The sequence below is a fragment of the Elephas maximus genome, chromosome 14 (genome assembly GCF_024166365.1).
Source record: "Elephas maximus indicus isolate mEleMax1 chromosome 14, mEleMax1 primary haplotype, whole genome shotgun sequence".
NCBI lineage: Eukaryota > Metazoa > Chordata > Mammalia > Proboscidea > Elephantidae > Elephas > Elephas maximus.
In genome coordinates this window covers 39,555,848-39,581,668 of record NC_064832.1, presented here as the reverse complement: position 1 = coordinate 39,581,668, position 25,821 = coordinate 39,555,848, and the positions used below count along the sequence as shown (strand labels likewise).

The following is a 25,821-nucleotide window of genomic DNA, read 5'->3' as shown; positions in this document are numbered from 1 at the left end:
AAAAAAAAAGAGCCCAAATAAACTCCTTCAGAAAGCTTGTTGCTCTTAACACTAACTTAAAAAACAAACAAACACAGGTGCCCTTTGCTGTGGGTCTGAGGATTCATGTAGGGAAAATTATCAGAGACCTCTAAACAGAAAACATCCATCCATTCGTGCATATATATTCTGAGTATCTGCAACGTAGCAGGTACTGCTCTAGGATCTGAGGATACTAGAGAAGTGTGGTCCCTGCCCTGGAGGACCAGACTGACAGGTGGGAAGACAGGCCTTCACTGTGTAACTACAGTAGCACATGGCCAGTGTGACAAGAAGGGCGTATAAACAGGGGAAACCTAACTCAGCCAGAGACAAGGGAAGGCCTTCCCCCTAGAAGTCAGGGACAGGGCATGTAGAAAGAGGGTAAGGGGTGCTCCATGGAGAGGGAAGAGCACCCACCAAGGACCAGAGAGGAGATAAGAAACTGAGGGAAGTTCAGAGTAGCTAAAACTAACACGGAGTGAGAGAAAGGAGACCAGGGGTTTGGGCCAGAGAGGTGGTCAGAGGTCTGAGGCTGCGGGACATTTTAAGTCACACACAAGACTTCCGCTATATTCTAAGGACAAAAAAAAAACGTTGCCATCGAGTCGATTCCGACTCATAGCAACCCTATAGGACAGAGTAGAACTGCACCATAAGGTTTCCAAGGAGTGACTAGTACAATTGAACTGCTGACCTTTGGGTTAGCAGCTATAGCTCTTAACCACTATGCCACCAGGGTTTCCTTCTAAGGACAAAAACCCAAAAACCAAACCCACTGCCATCAAGTCAATTCTGACTTATAGCAATCCTATAGGACAGGGTAGAACCGCCCCAAAGAGTTTCCAAGGAGCACCTGGTGGATTCGAACTGCCGACCCTTTTGGTTAGGAGCTGTAGAACTTAACCACTACACCCCCAGGGTTTTTTGGTTTTTTCGAAGGACAAAAAAAAAAGGACAAGGGGGAGGCAATTTAAGCAAAACCAAAAATGAGCTAATCAGATTTTGTTTCAGAAGTATCAATCTGGCTGCAGAGTTCACGGCAGACCAGAATAGGAGTGAGGTGGGGGTGGAGCTATGTTGGAAGCTACTGCGGTAACCCAGGTGACAGGTGATGGTGAGCTGGGACGGGGTGACAGACATGGGAAAGAAGAATAGATGTTTATGAGGTAGAAGTAACAGGATTTTATGACTGACTGAATGGGAAGGTGGGGTGATTTAAGTTCTGAGGTACTTCTAAAATTTAGAAGGCAGAAGACTCTCTTCTTTTAATTAAACCAGTCCCTCAATTGGGGAAAAAAAGAATTATTTCCAAAAGCTCATTTGAATAAGGAGAAGAAACGCACTGCTTTTAAACTGTTACTATCATATATTCACTAGATCCTGGGATCCAGCCATAACTCACCTGGTTACCAACCAGTAATAGGTGTTCTCCAAGAAGAAAGTCTTTTAGCATATCTTCCATCACTATCATGTGCTAGAGAAAAGAGATCTAGAGTTAACAGTGTTTTGAATAATCAAACTGAAATAAGGACGTTACTATAAAAATATCATCATGGGAAAAAATATCTATTATGATAGTCAATACTCAAACAATATGATTAAAGAACAACAAAACTAATGCTGTGGTTATAAGTAAGTTATATAACCAATTGGTCACCGATGCTGAAAACCAGAAATAATCTGCCTAAGCAAGACAAAGTCACTGACCAATATTTCAGTTTTAAAAATTCAATTCAAATATCTTTCCGCTATTAAAGTATGAAGAGTTGGCTTATAATTTAATACAATATTTACATTAACCTTTGTTAATGTAAATATGGGGCTCTGGCGGTACAGTGGTTAAGCTCTCAGCTGCTAACCAAAAGGCTGGCAGTTCGAATCTACCAGCCACTCCTTGGAAACCCTGTGGGGCAGTTGTACTCTGTCCTGCAGGGTCGCTATGAGTCAGAATCGACTCGAGAGCAATGGGTTTTAATGTAAACACACAACGAGTTGCTCAAAGAATTGGAGATTTCCATGGAACATTTTATACTAACTTCTTAACCATTACGTTCAAAACTATGTATCATTTTAAAAATATATGGTTTACCTTTCACACTTTTCAACTCAAATGACAACTGTATAAGAACAAGATTGTAGTTTTTTTTTTATGATAGAGAAAAAATTACACTGCTCTTTTGTATCTTGAAAAATAGCACTCCCATAAGTAGGTCACAAAGTATCATCATGGGGTAGGCACAGGGTGGACCTATATTACATCCCAGCACAGTTAATATCCCTATTACTTTCTCTTGGCTTTTCTATATCAAGTCAATGATAGACTCATAAGTACTTAGTTACTGAGGTTCCCTATTTATAAAAGGTGGTCCCTAGATGTTACAAACAAGTTAACACACTCGCTGCCAAAAAAAGATTGGTGGTTCGAGTTCACCCAAAGGCACCTTGGAAGAAAGGCCTGGCCTTCCTGGGGATCTGCTTCTAAAAAATTAGCCATTGAAAACCTATGGAGGAAAGTTCTACTCTGATACACATGCAGGGTACCATGAGTTGGGTGACCATATCAATTTATTATCCATTCTGGAACACTTTTAAAAGTAAAAGAGATACTATTAATAGTTATGCTGGGACAAGAAGTATAAACAGGAACTCTCATAAGCAAACTGAGATATCTGACTGCCCCAGTTAAAAGGGAGTTCTAGACATAATTTCAGTCCGGGTTCTCGTGATAATCTAAGTCTAGGGCTCTCTTCCTGCCAAGATGTAAGTGCTAAAAATCAGTGCCAATTTCCAGCTTTTACAGTAATAAATGGGTTAATCTGCATGAGAAATAAAAAAGCTGGAATAAGCACTAGCATAGCTAAGTAAAAAACAATGTAAACACTGCAAAGTAATTCAAACAGTATTTATATTCTTTGCTATTCTCATGTCCTCCTATTTTGTGCCCTCATTACATCTAATTAGATTATTCAAATCAGTGCACATTAGCTAACTCTAAGGTCATCAACCTAATTCTTCTCCTAACCTCTCTGCCTATTCGGCACTACAGATAATTTCTTAAAAGTCTCCTCTCTCCCTTGTCTCACTGTCTCTCCTAATCCCTTCCTACCTCTCTAACAATTTCTCTTCTATAGTCTTCTTGGCTGAATCTTCTTCTTGTAGGATTTCCTTAAATACTGATTTGTCCCCTGGCGTATGCCTTCCTTTGGGGCCACAGGAGAGGTTGAGTATAAATGTAAGCTGTGCTTACTCAGACACCGACACCCACCTGAGGGGCGACCGAGGGCTGTGTGCAGAGTTGGGTGCTGGTACATCAGTGCTTGAAGAGCCACCTCTGATCTGCTCTGCTTTAGTCATCTCATCTACCTCATGGCTTCAACTACCAACTATATCGTTGTTGCTGTTGGGTGCTGTCAAGTCAGTTTTTGACTCACAGTGACCCCATGTAACAGAGTACAATTGCCCCATACGGTTTCCTAGGCTGTAATCTTTATGGGAACAGAATATCAGGTTTTTTTCTCCCACAAAGCAGCTGGTGGATTTCAACCCCTGACCTTTCATTTAGCAGCTGAACATAACCATTGAGCCACCAGAACTCCTTACCAACTCTACGCTGATCCTCAATAGCAAGAATTTACTCCTGAACTCCAGCCCCATATTTCCAAGTGACTATCAGATCACTTGGTTTTTCCCCAGGCTCCTCAAACTCAACATATCCAAAACTTGTCTCATTACTTTTTCCTTAACTTCATTTCTTATTCTGTACCTTTCACCCCAACCAGCAGCATCGTTTTTCTACCACCTGCCCAAACCCGTCATCACCGTGCTGCCCACATCACTCCTCCCTTATCGAGATTCAATTACACATCAAGTCTTAACAATTAAACCACCAAAAGGTGAACTGCATCTATCCTTTTGTTTCTATCCCCACAGCTTTCAGTTATTTATCATCTCTGGCTTAGATTTTTAGCAGCCCATTTGGCTTCTATAATTTCAGGCTCTCTTCCATCACACTGTGTGATAACCAGGTGTACTTACTTGTCTGTCTCCCTCGTGAGATTATAAGCAACTTGAGCCTTGGAGCTCTACGCCTGCATGCATGTGCGCTTGTGTGTGTGTGAGAGAGACAATTGTATATGCGTACATGTCAATATATATAGGATATATATGGAGTCCTCATGGCACAGTGGGTAAGAGTTTAGCTGCTAATCAGAAGGGGGGAGTTCCCACTCATCAGCTACTCCTTGGAAAAGATTTATTTAAGGATTGGTTTTTTGGTATATATCATGTTAAAAAAAAAAATCAAACGTGTTGCCATTGAGTCAATTCCCACTCATAGTGACCCTATAGGATAGAGAAGAACTTCCCCATAGGATTTCCAAGGAGCAGCTGCTGGATTTGAACTGTGACCTTCTGGTTAGTAGCCAAGCTCTTAACTACTGTACCATAAGTGCTCCATATGATATATATATATAAAATCTCTGCATCTCAATACCTTGGTTCAAGGTCTGACGCATTGTAGGTATTTTAAAAACATTTTCAGATCTAAAGCTCCTTAAGCTTATTAAGAGGCTATTAATCTCTTTCCTCCAATCTCTCCTCCTTTCTGTTACAAGTATAATATTCCTTAATGAAATTTTTTTTTTTTTTTGGCTTTAAAGAGTTTAATGAAAGACTTAATGAACTAATAATACTCCTGATTATACATCTTCAAATCTTATTCATTCTATCATTAATCCACTCAACACATGTTTACTCAGCAGTTGTTATGTGACAGGCACAGTGGTATTTTTTTTTGGCACAGTGGTATTTGCTGAGATACAAAATAAAGAAACACAGGGCCTCAGCTTAGTGGTGTGAAAACACGTATTTAAAAAACCAGTTCCAACACAGTGTAGTAAGGGGACCCCTAGGTAAAGAACAGCAAGATGGTACAGAGCACCTACATTGGCAAGAAGGACTCAGACTACTGCTGCAAAGATGAAAGAGTAATGCAGACAACAGAAGCAAATTTAATCAAGCCACTGCCTCTAGAATGGAGAGAGGTAAAATGTTTTTCATTAATGATTAATTCATTATGCTTTAAGAAGAGAAGGTACATTTGGAGGCAGGTTACAAAAAGTCCCTTAGGACCACTGTGTAAGGTTCACAGAACCCCTGAGGCCCCCGAGGTCTATGTCTTAAGCACCATGGCAACAGATACTGCATTCAGGGAACAGTGCTCCTCCCTCCTACTGAATTTCCTATGTTCTTACTTGCTAAAACATCTTTTCAACCTTTGTTACCAAGGAGTTTTTCAAACTGTCACTTATAACATTGTTTCCTAAGTCTTTTCTCTTTGTTCCTTTTTACTACATGTGCAGAGTGTGATTCCATCAGTGCTGGGAGATAATATATTTCCTTACAATCATGTTCCTGTATTTATTTGATAGGCAAGACTTTTTTTCCCTCCTATGTACATTAAATGACTTTATTTTCTGTTCATTTGTTCACTGCTGCACAAGAGCATTAAAACTGCAGGAAGCAAAATAAAACTTACATTAGTTAATTGGCTACAGCACGAATATAACCAAATGAGGGTATCTCTTTTGCTATGCCACAGAAAATAACTATAGTTTTGACAGATTTCTAAATATTAAATAAGACTTTTATTGAGAAAGAAGAATTTGCCTAGATACCTGTTTTGTCAATACAATTTAGGCATAAAAATACGGTAGTCATTGGACAATAAGTAGGGCTAGGGAATAGCAGATAAAAAAGAGATTTTCCTTTAGTTTTCCTAACTTCGTCATAATAGTGAAATAGTAAGGAGAATTTCTATTAATTTATAACTGTAAGGTTACTATTTACATGCAGATTTGTGATGAAGCATTACAGGAAAAATTTAAGTTGTTTTTTTTTTTTTTAATAAAAGAAATATATAGCCACTTGGCAGAAAATCAAGAAAAGGAAAAAAAATTCTTATATCATGGGTTATTATAGGTAGTTTTCTCTAATGTGAACATCTGGGTACAAACCTACTTCTATGTTAATGGATGGTCCATAAGGCTTGGCTAGCACACAGATCAGAAATTCTCTACCCTCCCCTTTGAAAAAGAAAAGAAAGTGTTAAAAAAAAAAAAAGAGATTCGCAAAAAAAAGGATGCATCAAACACGTCCCTCTTGGAACTACTGAAAGGGTTTAACTAACGAGCAAGCAAAAGAGAGGATGACTATTAGTTCTATTTTGTTTTTAACTTAATAATGCATTCAATTTATTTACCTGAAGTGCAGTCATACAACACATGTGCATGTGTGTATAAAATTTAGTACCCTAATCATAGCAGAAACTCCTCTAACTTTCAAGTATCTTTGGAAAGAATGTTACGTTTTCCAACGCCTTAATAAAAAATGTTTCATCTCTTCATTTTGCATCATCTTAATTGAATTTAGGAAATTATAAAAACAAATAAAAATCATTCTCACTTGAATCTGTGTTAACTACCACAATGTAAATGGTGATTTATCTGTGAATACAAAGCAAAGACCCTACCTGAACGTTGTCATAGAACAGAACATCAGGCACTTTCATTTTCTCACGGGCACTATGTATCGGTGTACTGACAGCTCCAATCCTCAGAGATCCAGATGCTACTTCACCTAAACATTTACACGGGACAGAGAATTACTCCTAGCACCGTACACAGGGAACTCAGTCCACCAGACACAGAATGCACTGTAGCACTGGTAATTCTTAGTGGGCTCTTTGAAGGTTTTTAATTCCTGAAAGAAACAAGCTTGAAGGTGGTCATAAAACACCATAGCTCTATATACAGCTTAAAATGTTCCAAAATGTAGAAAACTGATTTTAAACAGTATATACAGCAAACAGCATATGGATAAAATTGAAAGGGGTGGGGGGAATTAGAACTCAGCCAAATCGCCTTCCTAAGTTTGTTTGGTCATAGTCACTATAACGCATACATAAAATAAATATGCATTCAAAAGCTCTGCAGTACCTTGATTATAATGTTTTAGGGCCCACACATTGAAAACCTCCACAAGAGAATCCCCTACAACTCTAGTCAAAAATACAGATGAGGAGGCAGAGCCAAGATGGTGCAGTAGTCAGATGCTTCCAGTGGTCCCTCTTATAACAAAGACCCGGAAAAATCAGTGAATCAATTATATATGACAATCTAGGAGACCTGAACATCAAAGGCAAAGTTGAGGAATCAGACTAAGCGGTAGGGGGAAGGAGAGACGTTTAGAAGCAGCAAGGAGTTGCCAGACCTGACCCGGGGCAACCGGCACCCAGCAGGCCAGATCGGATGATGAGCACAGTGAGACAAGCAGTGGAGTTCGGGACACATTTTCCACTTTGGGAGACAGTGAGTGGCGGAGAGTCTGATCAACCCTCCAGAACCAGTGAGAAGTGGCCCTCAATTGGCAAAAGATAAGTACATGTGTCTAACCTACCGCCCAGATCAAAAAACATCCCATTTGGGAAGAACCTCTCTCCCTGCTCTGCACCAGGAACTGGGCCAGCTTCAGTGAATGTCAACTGCCACTTCCCCTGGGCTGGAATTAGTGCCCATCACGCCCCCTGAGTCATTCTACCAGCCTGGGAAAGGGACCAAATTAATAAACAGGAAAAAATAACCTGCTGGCTCCCCTAGACCGGAAACTTGGGACAGGTACGGCTCCTTTGCCTAGGCACAGGCATAACGGGTCCATAGACTTTGAATGCCTCTCGCCCCTTTCACCCCTGCATAGACCTGTGTGAGCCCATCTCAACAGCACAGGCCCTCATTAACACAGTACAACAGGGTATATACCTGAAGCCTAACTTCACTGTATCAGTTACATGGTGGAGTGGCAGATTTGTGACATTTGACACCGCTCTGCCCATTAAGCGGGGTGCTCACCTACCTACATCAGGAGCCTGAGGACTCCACCCATGCCACTTAGCCACCTGCAACACGTGTCCAAGAATAAGTGGTGTCTCCCAGTCCTTACAGCCAAAAGCACTGGGTGCCCATAGTCCAGCTGCAAAACCTACCCACCTACGCACTCTAGGGAACAGGGACACACTTTGCTCCCAGACACTCTGGGCAGCCGTCAGCCCCATGCCTTGCTTAGCACATTACTCCCTGCTACAGCCAGATACCTGGGCCTGTTCTAATCACCACTATGTAGCCCTGCCTGTCTAGGACTATAGATGAGAGTCTGCACCACACACTTGGTGACTGATGACCTGGACACCTAAGCTGAATCCACACAAGAAAAGTAAACACACCCCTGGGCTCATATACCTAGTAGCAGCTCTAACCACCTATTGACAGGACATGAGATTTTCAAGGACACCAACAGTCAAACTGGCGCACACAAGCAGCCTATTTGGGCATATCAAAACAAAACAAAACAAGAAGCTAGGACACAGTAAGCAAACATAAAATAAGTATAATAACTTATTGATGGCTCAGCGACAACAGTCAGTATCAAATCACATAAAAAGGCAGACCGTGATGGGCTCAGCAAGCTCCTAAAACAACGAATCAAAAAATCTTCTAGAGGAAGAGAATTTCCTGGAATTACCAGAGGTAGAATACAATAGATTACTGTACAGAACTCTTCAAGAGATCAGGAAGGAGATCAGGTAAAACACAGAACGAGCCAAGGAACCCACAGACAAAGCAACAGACGAATTTAAGACTATAGAAAAGCACAATGACAAATTTAACAGGCTGCAATAATCCATATATAGAGATAGCAAACAGAAATCCAGAAGATTAGCAATAAAATTTCAGAATTAGAAAACTCAGTAGAAAAATCACAGAAGGAGAATTGAGGAAATGGAAGTCAGAATTAGTGAGACTGAAGATAAAGCACTTGACACCAACTTATCTGAGAAAAAATCAGAGAAAAGAATTTACAAAAAAGAAGAAATCCTAAGAATTATGTGGGACTCTACCAAGAGGAATAACCCATGAATGACTGCAGAACCAGAACAGGGAGGGATAACAGAAAATACAGAGAGAATTGTTGAAGATTTGTTGACAGAAAACTTCCCTGATATTGTGACAAATGAAAAGATACCTATCCAAGATGCTCATCGAACCCTACACAAGACAGATCCCAAAAGAAAGTCAACCCAGCCCCAGTCAACAAGACATATTATAATCAAACTTGCCAAAACCAAAGATAAAGAGAGAATTTTAAGAGCAGCTAGGGATTAAACCAAAAGTCATCTACAAAGGAGATTCAATAAGACTAAGTTCAGGCTACTCACCAGAAACCACGTAGGCAAGAAGGCAATAGAATGACATATATAAAGCCTTGAAGGAAAAGAACTGACAGCCAAGAATTATATATCCAGAAAAGCTGTCTCTCAAATATGATGGGGAAATTAGGGCATTTCCAGATAAAGAGAAGTTTAGGGAATTTGTAAAAACCAAACCAAAATTACAAGAAATACTAAAGGGAGTCCTCTGGTTAGAAAATCAACAACATCAGATAACAACCCAAGACTACAGCACAGGACAGAGCAACCAGATATCAACCCAGATAGAGAAATAACAAAAATAAAACTAAAACACCCAAAACAGGGAAACGGAGACATCATTATGTAAACAATGACAACATTAAATCAAAAAAGAGGGACTAAAAAAAATGTAGTCATAGATCTTTCATATGGCGAGGAAATCAAGAAGATATAAAGTAAAAAAGATTGGTTTAAACTTAGAAAAACAGTGTAAATACTAAGCTAACCAGAAAGGAAACTAACAACCCTACACATCAAAATAAAAAACAAGAAAAACAATAAAGACTCAGCAAATACAAAAGCAACAACAATGAAAAAGATGAAAAGAAAATACATAAAGAAAAATGACTCAGCACAGAAAATTAAGTAGAAGAAAACTGTCAACCACACAAAAAAAGGACATCAAAATGACAGCACTAAACTCATACCTATTAATAACTATGTGGAATGTAAATGGACTAAATGCACCAATAAAGAGACAGAGAGTGGCAGAATGGATGAAAAACACAATCTGTCTATATGCTGCCTACAAGAGACACACCTTAGACTTAAAGACACAAACAACCCAAAACTCAAAGGATGGAAAAAAATATATCAAGCAAACAACAATCAAAAAACAGCAGGAGTGACAACATTAATCTCTGACAAAACAGACCAAAGTAAAATCCACCACAAAGGATGAGGAAGGACACTATATAATGATTAAAGGTCAATACACCAGGAGGACATAACCATAGTAAACATTCACACACCCAATGACAGGGCTCCAAAATACATAAAACAAACTCTAACAGCATTGAAAAGAGAGAGAGACAGCTCCACAACAACTGCAGGAAACTTCAACTCCCCACTTTTGGTGAAGGGCAGAACATCCAGAAAAAAGCTCAATAAAGACATGGAAGAACTAAATGCCACAATCAACCAACTTGATCTCACAGACATATATAGAACACTCCAACCAATAGCAGCCAAGTATACTTTCTTTTCCAACGCACATGGAACGTTCTCCAGAATAGGCCACATGTTAGGCCATAAAGCAATCCTTAATAGAATCTAAAGCATCAAAATATTACAGAGCATCTTTTCTGACCATAAGGCCATTAAAGTAGAAATCAATAAGTGAAAATGCAAGGGAAAAAAATCAAACACATGGAAACCGAACAGCACCTTGCTCAAAAACTACTGGGTTATAGAAGACATTAAGGATGGAATAAAGAAATTCACAGAATCAAATGAGAATGAAAACACATCCCACCAGGACCTTTGGGACACAGCAAAAACGGTACTCAGAGGTCAATTTATAGCAATAAATGTAGACACCCAAAAAGAAGAAAGGGCCAAAATCAAAACATTAACTCTGCAACTCAAATAGAAAGAGAGCAGCAAAAGAAGCCCTCAGGCACCAGAAGAAAACAAGTACTAAAAATTAGGGCAGAATTAAATGAAATAGAAAACAATTGAAAGCGTTAATAAGACCAAATGCTGGTTCTTTCAAAAGATTAACAAAATCGATAAACCACTGCCCAAACTGACAAAAGAAAAATAGGAGAGAAGCAAATAACCTGAATAAGAAATGAGATGGGCGATATCACAACAGACATACTGAAATTAAAAGAATCATAACAGAATACTATGAAAAACTATACTCTAACAAATGTGAAAACCTAGAGGAAATGGACAAATTACTAGAAACGCACTACCTAACAGTGTGTTTCAATCAAATAAATCTATAACAAAAGAGGAGATTGAAAAGATAATTAAAAAACTCCCAACAACAACAACAAAATAAAATGCCCAGGGCCTGACGGTTTCACTAGAGAATTTACCAAACTTTCAGAGCAGAGTTAACACCACTACTACTAAAGGTATTTCAGAGCACAGAAAAGGATGGAATACTCCCAAACTTATCTATGAAGCCAGAATAACCCTGATACCAAAACTAAGTAAAGACACCACCAAAAAAACAACCAAATAATATGAATCAACCCACCCCAACTTCTTAAATTATTATTTTCAGGGATAGTCTAGGAAACCTGTATTTTCAAATAAACACCTTGGGTGATTCTGACATCCAGCTAGATTGGGAATCTCAGTCCTACACAAGTTGTAATAATTATTATTGTATTGTTCTTTATTTGCTTTAAATGTGTTGTCTTAGAGTAGATCAAGAGCATCTTGAAGCCAGGAAACTAAGTAATAAATTCCCTAGAGTCAGGGAACACATGTCATGTGTATTTCCAACAGCAACCAGACACGTATGTTCACTGCCTGACATGTTCCAAGGTCAATAATAGTAGTAGTAGTAGTAGTAATAGTGACGATCACAATAATAGAAGCTATCATTCACTGAAGACTTTCTATGGCCAGATCTCAAGCTAGGTACTTCATCTCATTTTTCTCTCATATAGTTTCATGCAATTTTCTTAACAATGAAACAAGAATTACAAGGACTAGAAGAACATAAATTATTTGCTTAACATCGTCTAGTCAGTATGGGTATAGCTCAAAACAGAACTTAATACAGTCTGACATTCTACCACGTGAAGTGTGTTCAAATCCCTTGACTCCGAATAATATTCCATCCTGTGGACACACTCTAGCACGCAGATAGCTGATTACAATATCTTAAACAATTTATCTTTTTTTTTCCCTACTTCAGATAAGAAAATTGCAATTTCTTTCACCTCAAGAATGTTGTTTTTGTTCTAGAGTATTTTGAAAGACAAGGGGGAAAACTAACATTTGCTCCATTGGAGTACCATGAACACTTTTGAGCAGAAAATAATTAAACCGTCACTCTGTTTAATGATTGCTGAGTACTACACACTTCTTTTGTCAAAGCACCGTAGATCTGAAGAGTAACCTTTCCCCACAACAGATCCCTGCCATTTTCCTTTGATTCACAGGTTCCACAGGGGAGGAAAACCAGGAGCTGTCATGCTGAGAATTCACCATGTATTCACTACGATCAGACCTCTGAAATAGGCCCATTATAAAGCTGTGAAGGGAAAGAGCAAGAGCGTGGCAGTGAGAACACATATGTAATTTCAGGTTCAAAACAGCATCTGATATCATCTACAGTTTAGTTGATGGAATATTCTCATTAGCTTTAGGGCTTTAGGAAAATTTAACTGAACCAATATTTATTGTCAAAATTCCAAACTAGAAACAGAGAAATGCACTCAGAGAATGGTGATTCTAGTATAACCCTGGGAGAAAGCTCTCTCTCTCAAGAAATCTCACAGGATAGCATTATTTGGGTAAATACGTCAAGGTCCTCAGCCTGATAGGCTCAAAACTTGATTTTGTCATCACAAATGTGGGCTAATCTAACCCTCAGGAGGATATTAAAGACAGGTATATAAAACCAGAATTGCAAAATATTACTTTGGCAATGAACACTTCAACTTTCACATAGACTATGATACAGTGGCTGCCATGAACAGCATATTCCCATTTGAATGGACCTGCATGGAAAGCAACATGTTTATAGGAAGGTTGCCTGGTGAGCATGGACTCTGAACAAAGAGAGTGGATTAAATGAATTAAATACTTGAAACATCAGACTAACAACTCTCCACAAGAGCACTGGCATGGAAGACTAGTGGGACCAAATGAGTAAAAAGTCTCTTATCTTTCCTTATCCCCTATATAAGGCTTAGATGTTCAGCCTATTTCCAAGACTGGGCAATCTACAGTTTGAATGACACAATCTTTCTCTGGGTATCTTAATAGACTCATTTAAGCAACATATGCATCTACAGCTCTTTGAGTTGCCTTTGCATGTCTGTACTCAGATCCATCAGTGTACTGAGTTCGTAATTTTACTCTGAAAAAGACATCTTATTTCCTTAACACCAAATTCTTGTGTCAGCGTAGCCACAACTACTACCAACATCTACTACAAAAGAGAACCACAATAGTCCCCTTCAGAGAGGTGTCATACATTGTATATTTTGATAAAACAATACCTTACAAAATAGAGAAAACTTTCATTGTGCTCTAAGTGAAGAAGAGAAAACTTTTGTAGGAAGAGATACATCTCTCCACAACTCAAAATTGTATTATGTCTAGCAAGAAGAAAAGTACCACAAAAGATGCTAAAGGTGGGAGGAGAAAGAAGGCATAAAATGGTATGCTAAATGTTATTTTACTCTGTATCCACTTAGAACAATTTCCCAAATGTGTCCCATAGGACATGGTTGGCTCTCAAAATGTAGAAGTTGTACAATAAAAATCAAATTCTCGGTTCTGCAGTTATACACACATGGAAAATATTAGATAAAACAAAATTAGGCAAGTTTATTTACAGCAGGAATTCTCAGAGCCTTTGTTAGTTGTGATTCTGAGGTGGTGGGGGACCGTATACAGCGTGCACTAAAAGGAATATTCTAAGGTTTAACTTGTAAGTGGTTTTCAAACACCCTTTTAAATAACAGATCCATTTCTTTAGCCCAATATATTGGAAAGACAAAAGGAGAAGTGCTGTGGTTGAAGAACAGACAAAAAACAAAGTATTTTATTATTGAAATTAAAATAATAAATAGAATCAAACATTTGAAAATTATTATTTCACTTCAAAAGAAATAAATCTAACACTTACATCTGTAATCCTTCAATTCGGGTTCCAGGTGACTAGCAGTTGTCCTTTCTATTGCAGCATCTGCCAGATTTTTTTCTAACGCTGCCCTTGCAAGACTTGGTAAAAACCTGGGGCAGGGGGCAGGGAGGAAGGGGGTAGAATGATAAAGTCAAAACTTTCTGTGATTTATAAAAATCTTTTAACACACACACACATACACCCTTACTACTTTCATCCTATTAAGAGAGATCAGTCTGGATCTGTGAAATCCAAATCAAACACAGTTTTAGAATAAACATAAACCCCCAGAACATATTAAGCATACGTTTGTTGAATCTGCTTTAATAAGTAGAACTCATTTGTAATTACCAAACCCGTTGTCGTCGAGTCGATTCCGACTCATAGAAACCCTATAGGACAGAGTAGAACTGCCCCATATGGTTTCCAAGGAGCGCCTGGTGGATTCAAACTGCCGACCTTTTGGTTAGCAGCCGTAGCTCTTACCCACTATGCTCCCAGGGTTTCCCATTTGTAATTAGCAGTGCTTATTGATACACAATGGAAACCCTGGTAGCACAGTGGGTAAGAGCTACGGCTGCTAACCAAAAGGTCGGCAGTTTGAATTCACCAGGCGCTCCTTGGAAACCGTATGGGGCAGTTCTACTCTGTCCTATAGGGTCGCTGAGTCAGAATCAACTCGACTGCAACGGGTTTTTGGGTATTTATATACAATATTTTGCAGAACAAGACTTAAAATAATTTGCTTTCTTAATTGACTCTAATATACCCCCTAAGTCTTGATTATGTGTTGAACTGGCTTGTCAAATTTCCTTAACAGATAAAACAACACTTTAGCCTGCTTCAGGTTGCCAAGCACCAATCCACGTTAGTGCAGCTGGATTAACGAGTGTTTCTTCACTTTCCCAACACAAATTACTGAATGAATATAAGATTATCCAGCTTGTTTCTTCCTTGTCAATTACAGCATATTTTAATCTTTCTGGAAATAACTTGTGGAAAGAAAATACACTTTCTAAAAAAAAGGAAAGATTAAAACAATATGTCTAGCTGCAGCGTAAGTATTTTAGGACAGAATTTGTAATTGATCTTACAAATATATTTTTTAAAGTCCTAATGCATAAGCACTGTTAAAAAAAAAAAAAAACCTGCTTATCCATTCTGTATGTACATTGTCAAAATAACCATCTGATGAGTAACAAAAGCATTCTCCAACTACAAATAAACTGTTTGAATACCACATTCTTGGTACACGATGTAAGGACACAAATAAAGTTATATCGGGAGTTTAGGATCCCAAGAGAGCCCACAGAAATGATTTATAATCCATAGGTATCTGTAACATGCCACAATGTTCCAAATAAACATATTAAGAACATAAACCAAACCAAACCCATTGCCACTGAGCAGATTCCAACTCTTAGAGACCTTGTGGGATAGAGTAGAACTGCTCTATAACATTTCCAAAGAGCAGCTGGTGGACTCAAACTGCTGACTTTTGGGTTAGCAGCCAAGCTCTTAACCACTGTGTGCCACCAGGGCCCCATTAAGAACATACTCCTCCTAATTTAGGCTTTCCACATCTCTAAATCTCTACATCTAAAACACAGGCAGAACAAAATGCTGGCTGGTCCTGAGCTATCCCCATGATTGGCTGGGGATCAGGCCATTGTGATTCATATGGTTTAGAGAAGATCACCAGGCCTTTCTTCCTCTTCCATCTTAGTCTGGAATCTCCATTGAAACCTGTTTAGGATAATAGCAACATGTAAGCCTCCACTGATGGGAGGTAGCTGCATATGAAGTGCATTAGCCAGGAATCGAACCCAATTCTCCTAAATGGAAGGTGTGGATTCTATCACTGGACCACCAATGACTGACCTTGAGAAAAGAGGCAAATGGATGAAGATGAAATGAACTGCCGAGTTTTCTGTCCCAGTAATATTCCAAACCACATTTCTGACACTGTCTCCCACCTACCACCTCATTTTGGTCCTAGGTTATGGTGTAGGGCAATTTATGTGTTTCTTAGCCAGAAGCCTATTGATACAACATCAAGTCATTTTAACTGGTGTTCATCTCTGACCTTTCGTCACACTTCTTAGATTCTTACCTTGTTGCTCATGACCAAGCCCTCACCTTATCTCCTAGATCCAGTAACCATGCTTTCAGCTTGCTTCCAGAGTGCCTGTCCTGGCACTCTGCCCTACCTTCTTCTCATCACTATGCCATGAACAAGAGTCCAGCCTGTAAACATTAGGCCCTACAGCAGCATCTCTATGACCTCCTATCAGACCTCTGTGAATAACAACTGACACTTTCATTACTCACAGACGTTACTTACCATGCGCAGACACTCCTGACATCTATACCGTCTGTCAACAAACTGCCCATGTACTGAAGCCTTTCTAGACTGACCTTCAAAGCCTGTGTTGTTGTTAGGTGCCTCTGAGTCAATTCTAACTCATAGCAACCCCATGCAACAAAATAGAACTGCCTCACAGGGTTTTCTTGGTTTTTTTTTTTAATCTTTACAGGAGCAAATAGCCAGGCCTGTCTTCCAAGGCCTCTGCGTGGGTTCAAACTGCCAACCTTTAAGTTGAGTGCTTAACTGTTTTCACCACCCATGGAGCCAAAATGTTCCAATACTGTATGTAAATATAAGATTTCAACTTAAAAAAAAATCAAAGTATAAATTAATCACTCAGTTACATATTTTAAATAGAAATTGAAAGTCTGCCTAATATCCACTGAGCCCTTGGTCCTTCTCTCTCATTCTTCCCCACCTCCTTTTTATTAAAGATTGAGAAATTGCTATTTATTTGAGAGAAAACTTTGAATTTAAGAAAGAAATGGCAATAACATTAATTTAAAAAATTTTCACTAAGCACCACATAGTTCCCAATCCTTTCACCAAGAATCCCTTTATTATTGAAAGATAATCTAAAACCTACTCAGGTTTTCAATAAGGAAATCTATAATTGTCCAGCAGGTCTTCTAATTAGCATGAGATGACCAGGTTAACATCTTGAAAAGATATAATGGGAGTGAAAACATATTTTAAAAGCTTTGTTTAGCCTGAACATTCTAACTGAAGGGATATGTTCAATTTTCTTTAACACTGAAAACATGTTAACACCGCCACCCAAGGCTGGTAATATGGGCACATCTTTTGCTCTTATTCTATCTTCTTTTGCTACCAACCTAGAACATTCTATCTTATTTCTTAATAAGACCTGTGGGGTCTCCATGAGTCTAAATTGACTCCATGGCAATTAATGACAATAACAACATTGCTACCAAACCAAACCCATTGCTGTCGAGTCAATTCCAATTCATAGAGACCCTATAGGACAGAGTAGAACTGCCCCATAGGGTTTCCAAGGAGCGCTTGGTGGATTCAAACTGCCAACCTTTTGGTTAGAAGCTGTAGCACTTAACCACTATGCTACCAGGGTTTCCAAAGTACTTTAAAAGGAAAACAGGATATGTAAAATTATGAATGCAATTTGAAGTATTTGAAGGTATTGAATTTAGCCAAGTTTTATAAACGGAACCAAACATCTTTCAAAGGCCTATAAAAGTGATTGCTAAAATCTACTATATTTAGAAATAAGCAAAACAAAATGGAAAGCATAAGAAGATTTAGATTTTTGTAAGCTATAGTTTTAAAAATTGAATATTAGTTTTTAAAACCAAATATAAATCTGTGACTGGCCTTTTCTGGAAGTAAAATCATTCCTGAGAACACCAAAAAATTCACATAAAAAATAATCATGTAATACAATATATGATGAGTTTTATCAGACTTGTGATTTTAAAAAATTAATCACTTAATAGTTTAAATGGCAATCCTGGTGGCGTAGTGGTTAGGAGCTACAGCTGCTAACCAAAAGGTTGGCAGTTCAAATCCACCAGGCGCTCCTTGGAAACTCTATGGGGCAGTTCTACTCTGTCCTACAGGATCGCTATAAGTCGGAATCAACTTGACAGCAATGGGTTATGGGTAATAATTTAAATGGAGTGGAAATCTTACATAGATATTATTCATTTTCTATTGTGAGAATTTCTGGCAAAAGTTGTACACAAACTGAGTTTTCCATGAATAGAATAATTTCTGCATTACCTAAATTTCAGAGACACTTAATCTTAATTTCTGATTAAATTCTTATAACTCTACTTAAAACTTCTGCACCAAAGGATAATCACCATTTTTCAGAAATAAGTTAATTGAACACAAAATACGATTACAGTGACCCTCTACTTAATTCTTTTTTAATAAACGAACCGTTGGAATGCAAAATACCTAATAATCTCCTAATCTTCTAAATTTTCTTCCCTTTGGCCCCTAAGGTTTTCAAATACCTAGAAAAAAAATTATGCAACTAGCTCAAAGAGTTGATGTGGATATTATGGGCTATGAAGTTAAATGCTTACGAAGTCATTCCTTCAGACAAAGAAATTTTCTACTCTGAACCCAAATGATATAAACAGGAAAGTGGGTATTTCAAAAATTAATACTGGCAAAGAAACAAGACTAGAAAATGTTCAATAAATTTAGGTTAGAGATTTTCTTTTGATTTTGTCTGCTAAATACTTCATGAATACAAATGTCAATTTTTGTTTCAAAAGTTTCCATAAAATTCGATTTCTTTTCACTGCTTCAATATAGAACGAGGGCATTGAAAACAGAAACAACACTTTATACACAGATATTGTTTTGGTTCCTTCCTGCCATTGTGCTATCCTGCAGAGGTTCACGATAAGTCTTTGGACTCTGTAGCTTTGCTAAAGTCAGTGGATGGTACATAAACAAGACAGCTGCTCTGCAACGAGCCAGGAGGTAATGAGGAAATGGGAGTTTTATTGTGGTTAGCTGATAACCCTGGAAAAATCGACTGGCTATTTGATTCAGTGAAATACTTGTGAATTTCACAAAAGAAAGCATTTTGTTTTTGTTTTTCAATGTTTAACTATGAAATATTTCAAGCACGTAGAAAATCACTGAGAATATTAAGCATTCTATTTGTCTCTCTTCATTCCTAGAACTTTTATCCTGAAACTTCTATGTATCTTTTTTGTCCATATGTTTATATTTGGATATACAACAATGGACATACTTTTATATTGCCCTTTTTTATACTGCAATGTACTTTTTTCCCTCAATACTATGTTGTCATGATTTACACTTGTTGATACACGTAGAGCTACTTCATTTTAATTGCTGGATAGTGTTTTCTTATATGAATATATCAATTTACATATCATTCCATGCCAATGGACATATATGTTGTCTTCATTTTTTTGTTATTACAAACAACAATGCAAAACATTCTTATACATGCCTCCCTGTACACATATATAAGTCTATCTCTGAGACAGATATGAAGCAGTGGGATAGTCAGATCATGGGGCATTAATATAGTCAGTAGATAAAGATACTGTGAGATTGACCGCCAAGTGATGTGGCTTCCACCCCAATAACAGTAATGAAATTCCATTTCCTACCACTCATAAAAAATTTAATTTTTGAAGTCCGATGGATGTAAAATGATAGGTAATTCTTGTTTTAAGTTTGGTTTTCCCCAGGACCCATACCTCCCACCACACACAAAAACTAACTCAAAATGGATCAAAGACCTAAATATAAAACCCAAAATGATAAAGATCATGGAAGAAAAAATAGGACAATGCTAGCGGCCCTAATACATGGCATAAATTCAATATAAACCATAACTAACAATGCACAAACACCAGAAGATAAACTAGATAACTGCAAGCTCCTAAAAATTAAACACTTATGGTCATCAAAAGACTTCACCAAAAGAATACAAAGAGAACCCACAGGCTGGGAAAAATTTTTTGGACACAACATATCTGACAAGGGTCTAATCTCTAAAACCTATAGAATACTTCAACACCTCAATAACAAAAAGACAAACAATTCAACTAGAAAATAGGTAAAAGATATAAACAGACACTTTACCAAAGAACACATTTGGGCAGCTAACAGACACATTAGGAAATACTGGCTATCATTAGCCATTAAAGAAATGTAAATCAAAACTAAAATGAGATAGCATCTCACCACCACCCCCACCTCCCAAATACACACATGAATCAAAAAAACAGAAAATGACAAATACTGGAGAGGTGGTGAGGAGACTGGAACTCTTATGCACTGGTGGGAATGTACAATTGTACAACCACTATGGAAAACGACATGGCACCTCCATAAAAAGCTAGAAATAGAAACACCACACGATCCAGTAATCTCATATCCTAGAGAAATAAGAACCGTGACACAAATAGACATGTACATGTCCATGGATTATTCACAATATTCACAACAGCAAAAAGATGGAAACAACCTAAGTGCTCATCAACAGAATGGATAAACAAATTATGGTACATATACACAATGAAATACTGCACAATGATGAAGAACAATGATGAATCTGAGAAACATCTCACAACACAGGTGAATCTGGAGGGCATCACACAGAGTGAAATAAGTGAATCACGAAAGGACAAATATTGTATAACACCACAATTATAAAAACCCCAGGAAAGGTTTACACACAGAAAAAAAACAGTCTTTGATGGTTACAAGAGGGGAGATGTGGGGAGAGGAAATCACTAACTAAATCGTAGACAAGTGTTAACTTTGGTGAAGGGAAAGACAATACACAATATAGGGGAAGTCAGCACAACTTGACCATGGCAAAGTCATAGAAGCTTCTAGACACATTCAAACACCTTGAGGGATGACACAGGGATAAACACCCTGGCATTACACAGTTCATAAAGAAAATATTCTATATCCTACTTTTGTGAGTAGCGTCTGGGGTTTTAAAGTTTGCGAGCAGCCATCTAAGATATACCTATCGGACCCATCGTGTTCAGAGCAAAGGAGAAGAAAACCAAAGATACAAAAAAAAGATCAGTCCAAAGGACTAATGGACCACATAAACCACAGCCTCCACTGGGTTCTAGTTCTGCTTTCAGAAGAACTAGATGGTGCCCAGCTACCACCACTGACTGCTCTGACAGGGATCCCGATAGATGGTTTCCAGACAGAACGAGAGAAAAATGTCAAACAAAATTGAAATTCACAAAAAAAGATCAGACTTACAGGTCTGACAGAGACTGAAGAGGCCCCCAAGACTATGGCCCCCAGACACCTGCTAACTCAGAACTGAAGCCACTTCTGAAGCCCATCTTTCAGCCAAAGATTACACAGGCCTACAAAACAGACAATAACACACACCTCTTAGTTCAATCAAGTACATGAGACTAAATAGGCAAAACCTGCCCAAAAGCAAAAAGGAGACAGTAGGAAGGGACAGGAAACCTGGACGAATGGACCCAGGGAACCCAGAATGTAAAGGGAAAGTGGGAGAGTGCTGACACATTGTGGGGACTGCAACCAATGTCACAAAACAATTTGTGTATAAATTTTTGAATGAGAAACTAATTTGCACTATAAACTTTGACCTAATACACAAAATGAAAAAAAAAAGCAAGTTACAGAATTATTTTCTAATTTCTAAAAGTTACAGAATGTTGTTTATGATATATATTTTAAATGTACTAAATGCATATATTATTTCTAAAGAGGCATAGCATAAATGTTGTTGGTGCCGTTAAGTTGATTCAGACTTATATATAGTATATTTTTTTAAAAAAATAAAACTGCATGTAAAAAAATAAAATTGGTTTCCCTGATCAATAATGAGGTTAAGAATCTTTCAAAATGTTTTTTTGGTAACTGGAATTAACTTTTCTGTGCATGCATATTCATCCTTTGCCCATTTAAGGTTGTTTCTTTTTTCTATTAATTTGTAGTACTTTATAGTCCGTGAATACCAATCCTTTCTTGACTATAAATCTTGTAAAACCTTTTCTCCAAGTTTGTGGCTTACAACTTGGAGAGTGGCTTATAATGTTTTTTGTCATAAATATGATTTTATATGTAATAAAGTGGAAAGTTTTTATTTCTGACTATTTACTGGCAGAGCTATCTATTCCCACACTGATTTATAATGCTATCTCTAACATATACTAAGTTCCTCCATATATATGAGTCTGTTTCTGGGCTCTGTGGTATATTCTAATGGTCTGCTTGCCTTTCCTAGCACCAGTACCATATTGTTTTAATGAATACAGCTTTACAATGGATCTTTACATCTAATAGTAAGTATACCCTCCTTGATCTCCTTCAAAAGCTCCTTGGTTATATATTGATCCCTTATACTTCCATGCCAATTTTGAGATCAGCTCATCAAATTTAAAAAAAAAAAAAAGAAAAAAAAAACCTTGGGAGGATTTTGACTGAATTATATCTATATACTATTTTGGAGGAAAAATAAATAAATAGTTTTACCATAGCACGTCTTTCCTTCCATGAACATTGTATAGCTTTCCATTTAAGTTCTTTTTTTTTAATACATATATACTTTTCAACAAAGATTAATAGTTTTCTCCATAAAGACTTTACATATCACTTGTTAGATATATTCCTACGTGCCAAAAGCTTTCTGCTGCTATTTTGAATGGGATCATTGTTACCAGAATATAGGAATGCCGTTGATTTTGGTACATCAGAAACTTCATTCAACTCTATTTTCTGTAATAATTTAGATGTAATTTCTCTTGAAAAAAAAATTTTTTTTTTAACGTAGCCAATCAAGAAGTTCCCTTCTATTCATGGTTTATTAAGAGTATCGCAGATTTACAAAGATGTTTTTGTTTTTATTTTTTAGGTTTGGCTATTGGATTTTATTAAATCCTTTTTTTTTTCTTCCATTTACTATACTTTTTTCATTAATTTTAATGGAGTCCCTGGATGCTGCAAACGGTTAAGTGCTAGACTACTAGCCAAAAGGCTGGCTGTTCAAACCCATCTAGGGGCACCTTAGAAGACAGGCCTGGTGATCTGCTTCTGAAAGGTCACAGCCTTGAGAAACCTATGCAGCAGTTCTATTCTGCACACACACAGTTACCCTGAGTCACAGCTGACTTGCTGGCAACTGTCATAGACTGAATTGTGTCCCCCCAAAATATCTGTCCACTTAGCTGGGCTATGACTCCCAGTATTATGTGACTGTCCACCATTTTATATGATTTTCCTATATGTTGTAAATCTTATCACTATAATGTTAATGAGATGGATTAATGAGTTATACTGATGAGATCTACAAGATCAGATAGTGTCTTCAGCCGATCTCTTTTGAGATATAAAAGAGAGAAGCAAACAAAGAGACAGGGGGACCTCATACCACCAAGAAAGCAACACCAGGAGCAGGCTGCATCCTTTGAACCTGGGGTTCTGGTGCAGAGAAGCTCCTAATCCAGGGGAAGATTGATGACAACCTTCCTCCATGGCTAAAAGAGAGAGAAAGCCTTCTCCTGGAGCTGACGCCCTGAATTTGGACTTGCAGCACACTAGATTGTGAGAAAATGAATTTCTCTTTGTTAAAGCCAACCACTTGTGGTATTTTTCTTATAGCAGCACTAGATGATGACTAAGACAGAATTTGGTACCAAGAGAGTAGGGTGCTGTTCTAACAGATGCCTAAAATGTAGAAGCAGTTTTGAAACTGTGAATGGATAGAAGACTCAGAAGGAAGTGAGGAGAACTATTAACATCAGAGAAGGCACAGATGGTGAGAAACAGCTGCAGAGAACTGGCAGCAACAGGGAACTGGCTGCAGCAGGAAACCAGCAGCAGCAGGGAACTGGCAGCAGCAGAACCAGGAGACCAGTGCCAGACAGTGCTGGAGCCAACCCATGGAGCGAGAGAGCTGAGTGCCTGTGCACAGGAGGCTTCCTAGTAGAGTGGGGTACCATCAGACACTTATTGGTGGAGCTACTGAGCTTTGGAACACTAGCCCCAGCAGGGCAGATGAAGGCATGAGGCCCAAGGGATGAGAGGCCAAGGAACCAGGAAGCAGGAGCTGAAGAGACAAGGAACACAGGAAGCCAAGCTGCCTCAGTCTCAAAATGTATGGCTGTGACCTCTAAGGGTGGAGTCATCACTCAGATGGACTAGGAGAATGGTTCGCCTAAAGCCAAGGGAGCAGAGTTGCCATCCCAGTGGGCCTGGAAAGTGGAGCTAAAGCCCAGGGTCAAGGGGCCTTCACTCAGAATCTGGAGAGTGTGACCACTACCTATAGTCTGGAGGGAAAAGCCATTGTGCAAATGGTCTCAGAGAACAGAGGATTATTTTCAAAGCCTTGAGGGCTAATGTAATGTGTTCTGCTGACTTGCTTGGTGCCTGTTATGCTTCCTTCCCTCCAATTTCTCCTATCTGTAATGGAAATGTCTAGCTTGTGCCTGTTCTTTGTACTTTGGAAACAGATAACTTGTATTCTAGATTTCACAGATGAAGAGGAATTTTTGGATTTTAACTTGGAGTCGATTTAAAACTTTTGCTATTATGTGATGGAATAAACATGTTTTACATGTGGCAAGGACATGAATTTCTGGGGGCCAGAGAGTGGTATGGGTAGAGGGTGGAATGTCATGGATTGAATTGTGTCCCCCAAAAATATCTGCCCACTTAGCTGGACCATGAGTTCCAGAATTGTGTGATTATCCACCATTTTATGTGATTTTCCTATATGTTGTAAATCCTATCTGTTAACGAGATGAATTAGCAACAGTTGTATTGATGAGATCTACAGGATTAGATAGTGTCTTAAGCCAATCTCTTCTGAGATATAAGAGACAGAAGCAAGCAGAGAGACAGCAGGGCCTCATACCACCAAGAAAGCAGTGCCAGGAGCAGGCTGCATCCTTTGGACCTGGGTTCCTATGCAGGGAAGCTCCTACTACAGGTGAAGAGTGATAACCAGGACCTTCCTACAGAGCCAACAGAGAGATAAAGCCTTCCCCTGGAGCTGATGCCCTGAATTTGGACTTGCAGCCTACCAGACTGTAAGAAAATAAATTTCTCTTTGATAAAGCCATCCACTTGTGGTATTTCTGTTATAGCAGCACTAGATGACAAAGCAGCAACTAACAACAGTAATAACAAAAATAATCTGATAATACAGTGAATTACAATAATAGATTATTGAGCTTTCTTCACATTCTTGAGATAATTTCAAATTGTTCATGATTTAAAATATATATATTGCTAGATTTGATTTGTTAGTATTTTATTTAGGATTTCTGCATCCATTACCTGAGTTCAATTTACAACTTTCCTTTTATAAATTATTCTTGTCTGCTTTGGGTATCAAGATTATGCTAAACTCGAAGTGATTTAGAGTTTACACTGCTTATTCTTTGGAACAGTTTGTATACGATAAAGATTATATCTTCTGTGATAAATTGGTAAAACTTGAAAATTAAACCAGCCAGGAATGGCATTTTTTATGAGATTTTTAACTAGTAATATGATTTCTTTCATGGTTATGGATCTATTTGAATTTTCTATTCCTTCTTAATCAATTTAGGTAATATATACAACTCTAGAAAACTCTCCTTTTTTATTGTTTTGTAAATGTTGACTGTGTCTGTAGATGTTACTTATTTACTTTCTAATATTACCTGTTTGTGTTTGCTCTCTTTTATATTGATTAAATTTACCAGAATTTTATTTATTAATATTTTCAAAGAAGGCTTTTGTTTGACTAATCTTCTCCATGGATATTTCATTCTTAATTTTATT

The 25,821-nt window shown here is 38.0% G+C and overlaps 1 protein-coding gene across 2 annotated transcripts in view; it reads right to left on the bottom strand.

The window, feature by feature from the left end:
- Positions 1 to 25,821, bottom strand: part of VWA8 (von Willebrand factor A domain containing 8) — a 481,697-nt gene that overhangs the window by 260,611 nt on the left and 195,265 nt on the right. For both annotated transcript variants that reach the window (XM_049853196.1, XM_049853197.1), the window contains exons 18-20: positions 14,145 to 14,251; positions 6,551 to 6,657; positions 1,424 to 1,495 (exon numbers count right to left, since the gene is read on the bottom strand). In XM_049853196.1, the coding sequence (XP_049709153.1) occupies positions 1,424 to 1,495; positions 6,551 to 6,657; positions 14,145 to 14,251 (286 nt within the window). The remainder of the gene's footprint in view (positions 1 to 1,423; positions 1,496 to 6,550; positions 6,658 to 14,144; positions 14,252 to 25,821) is intronic.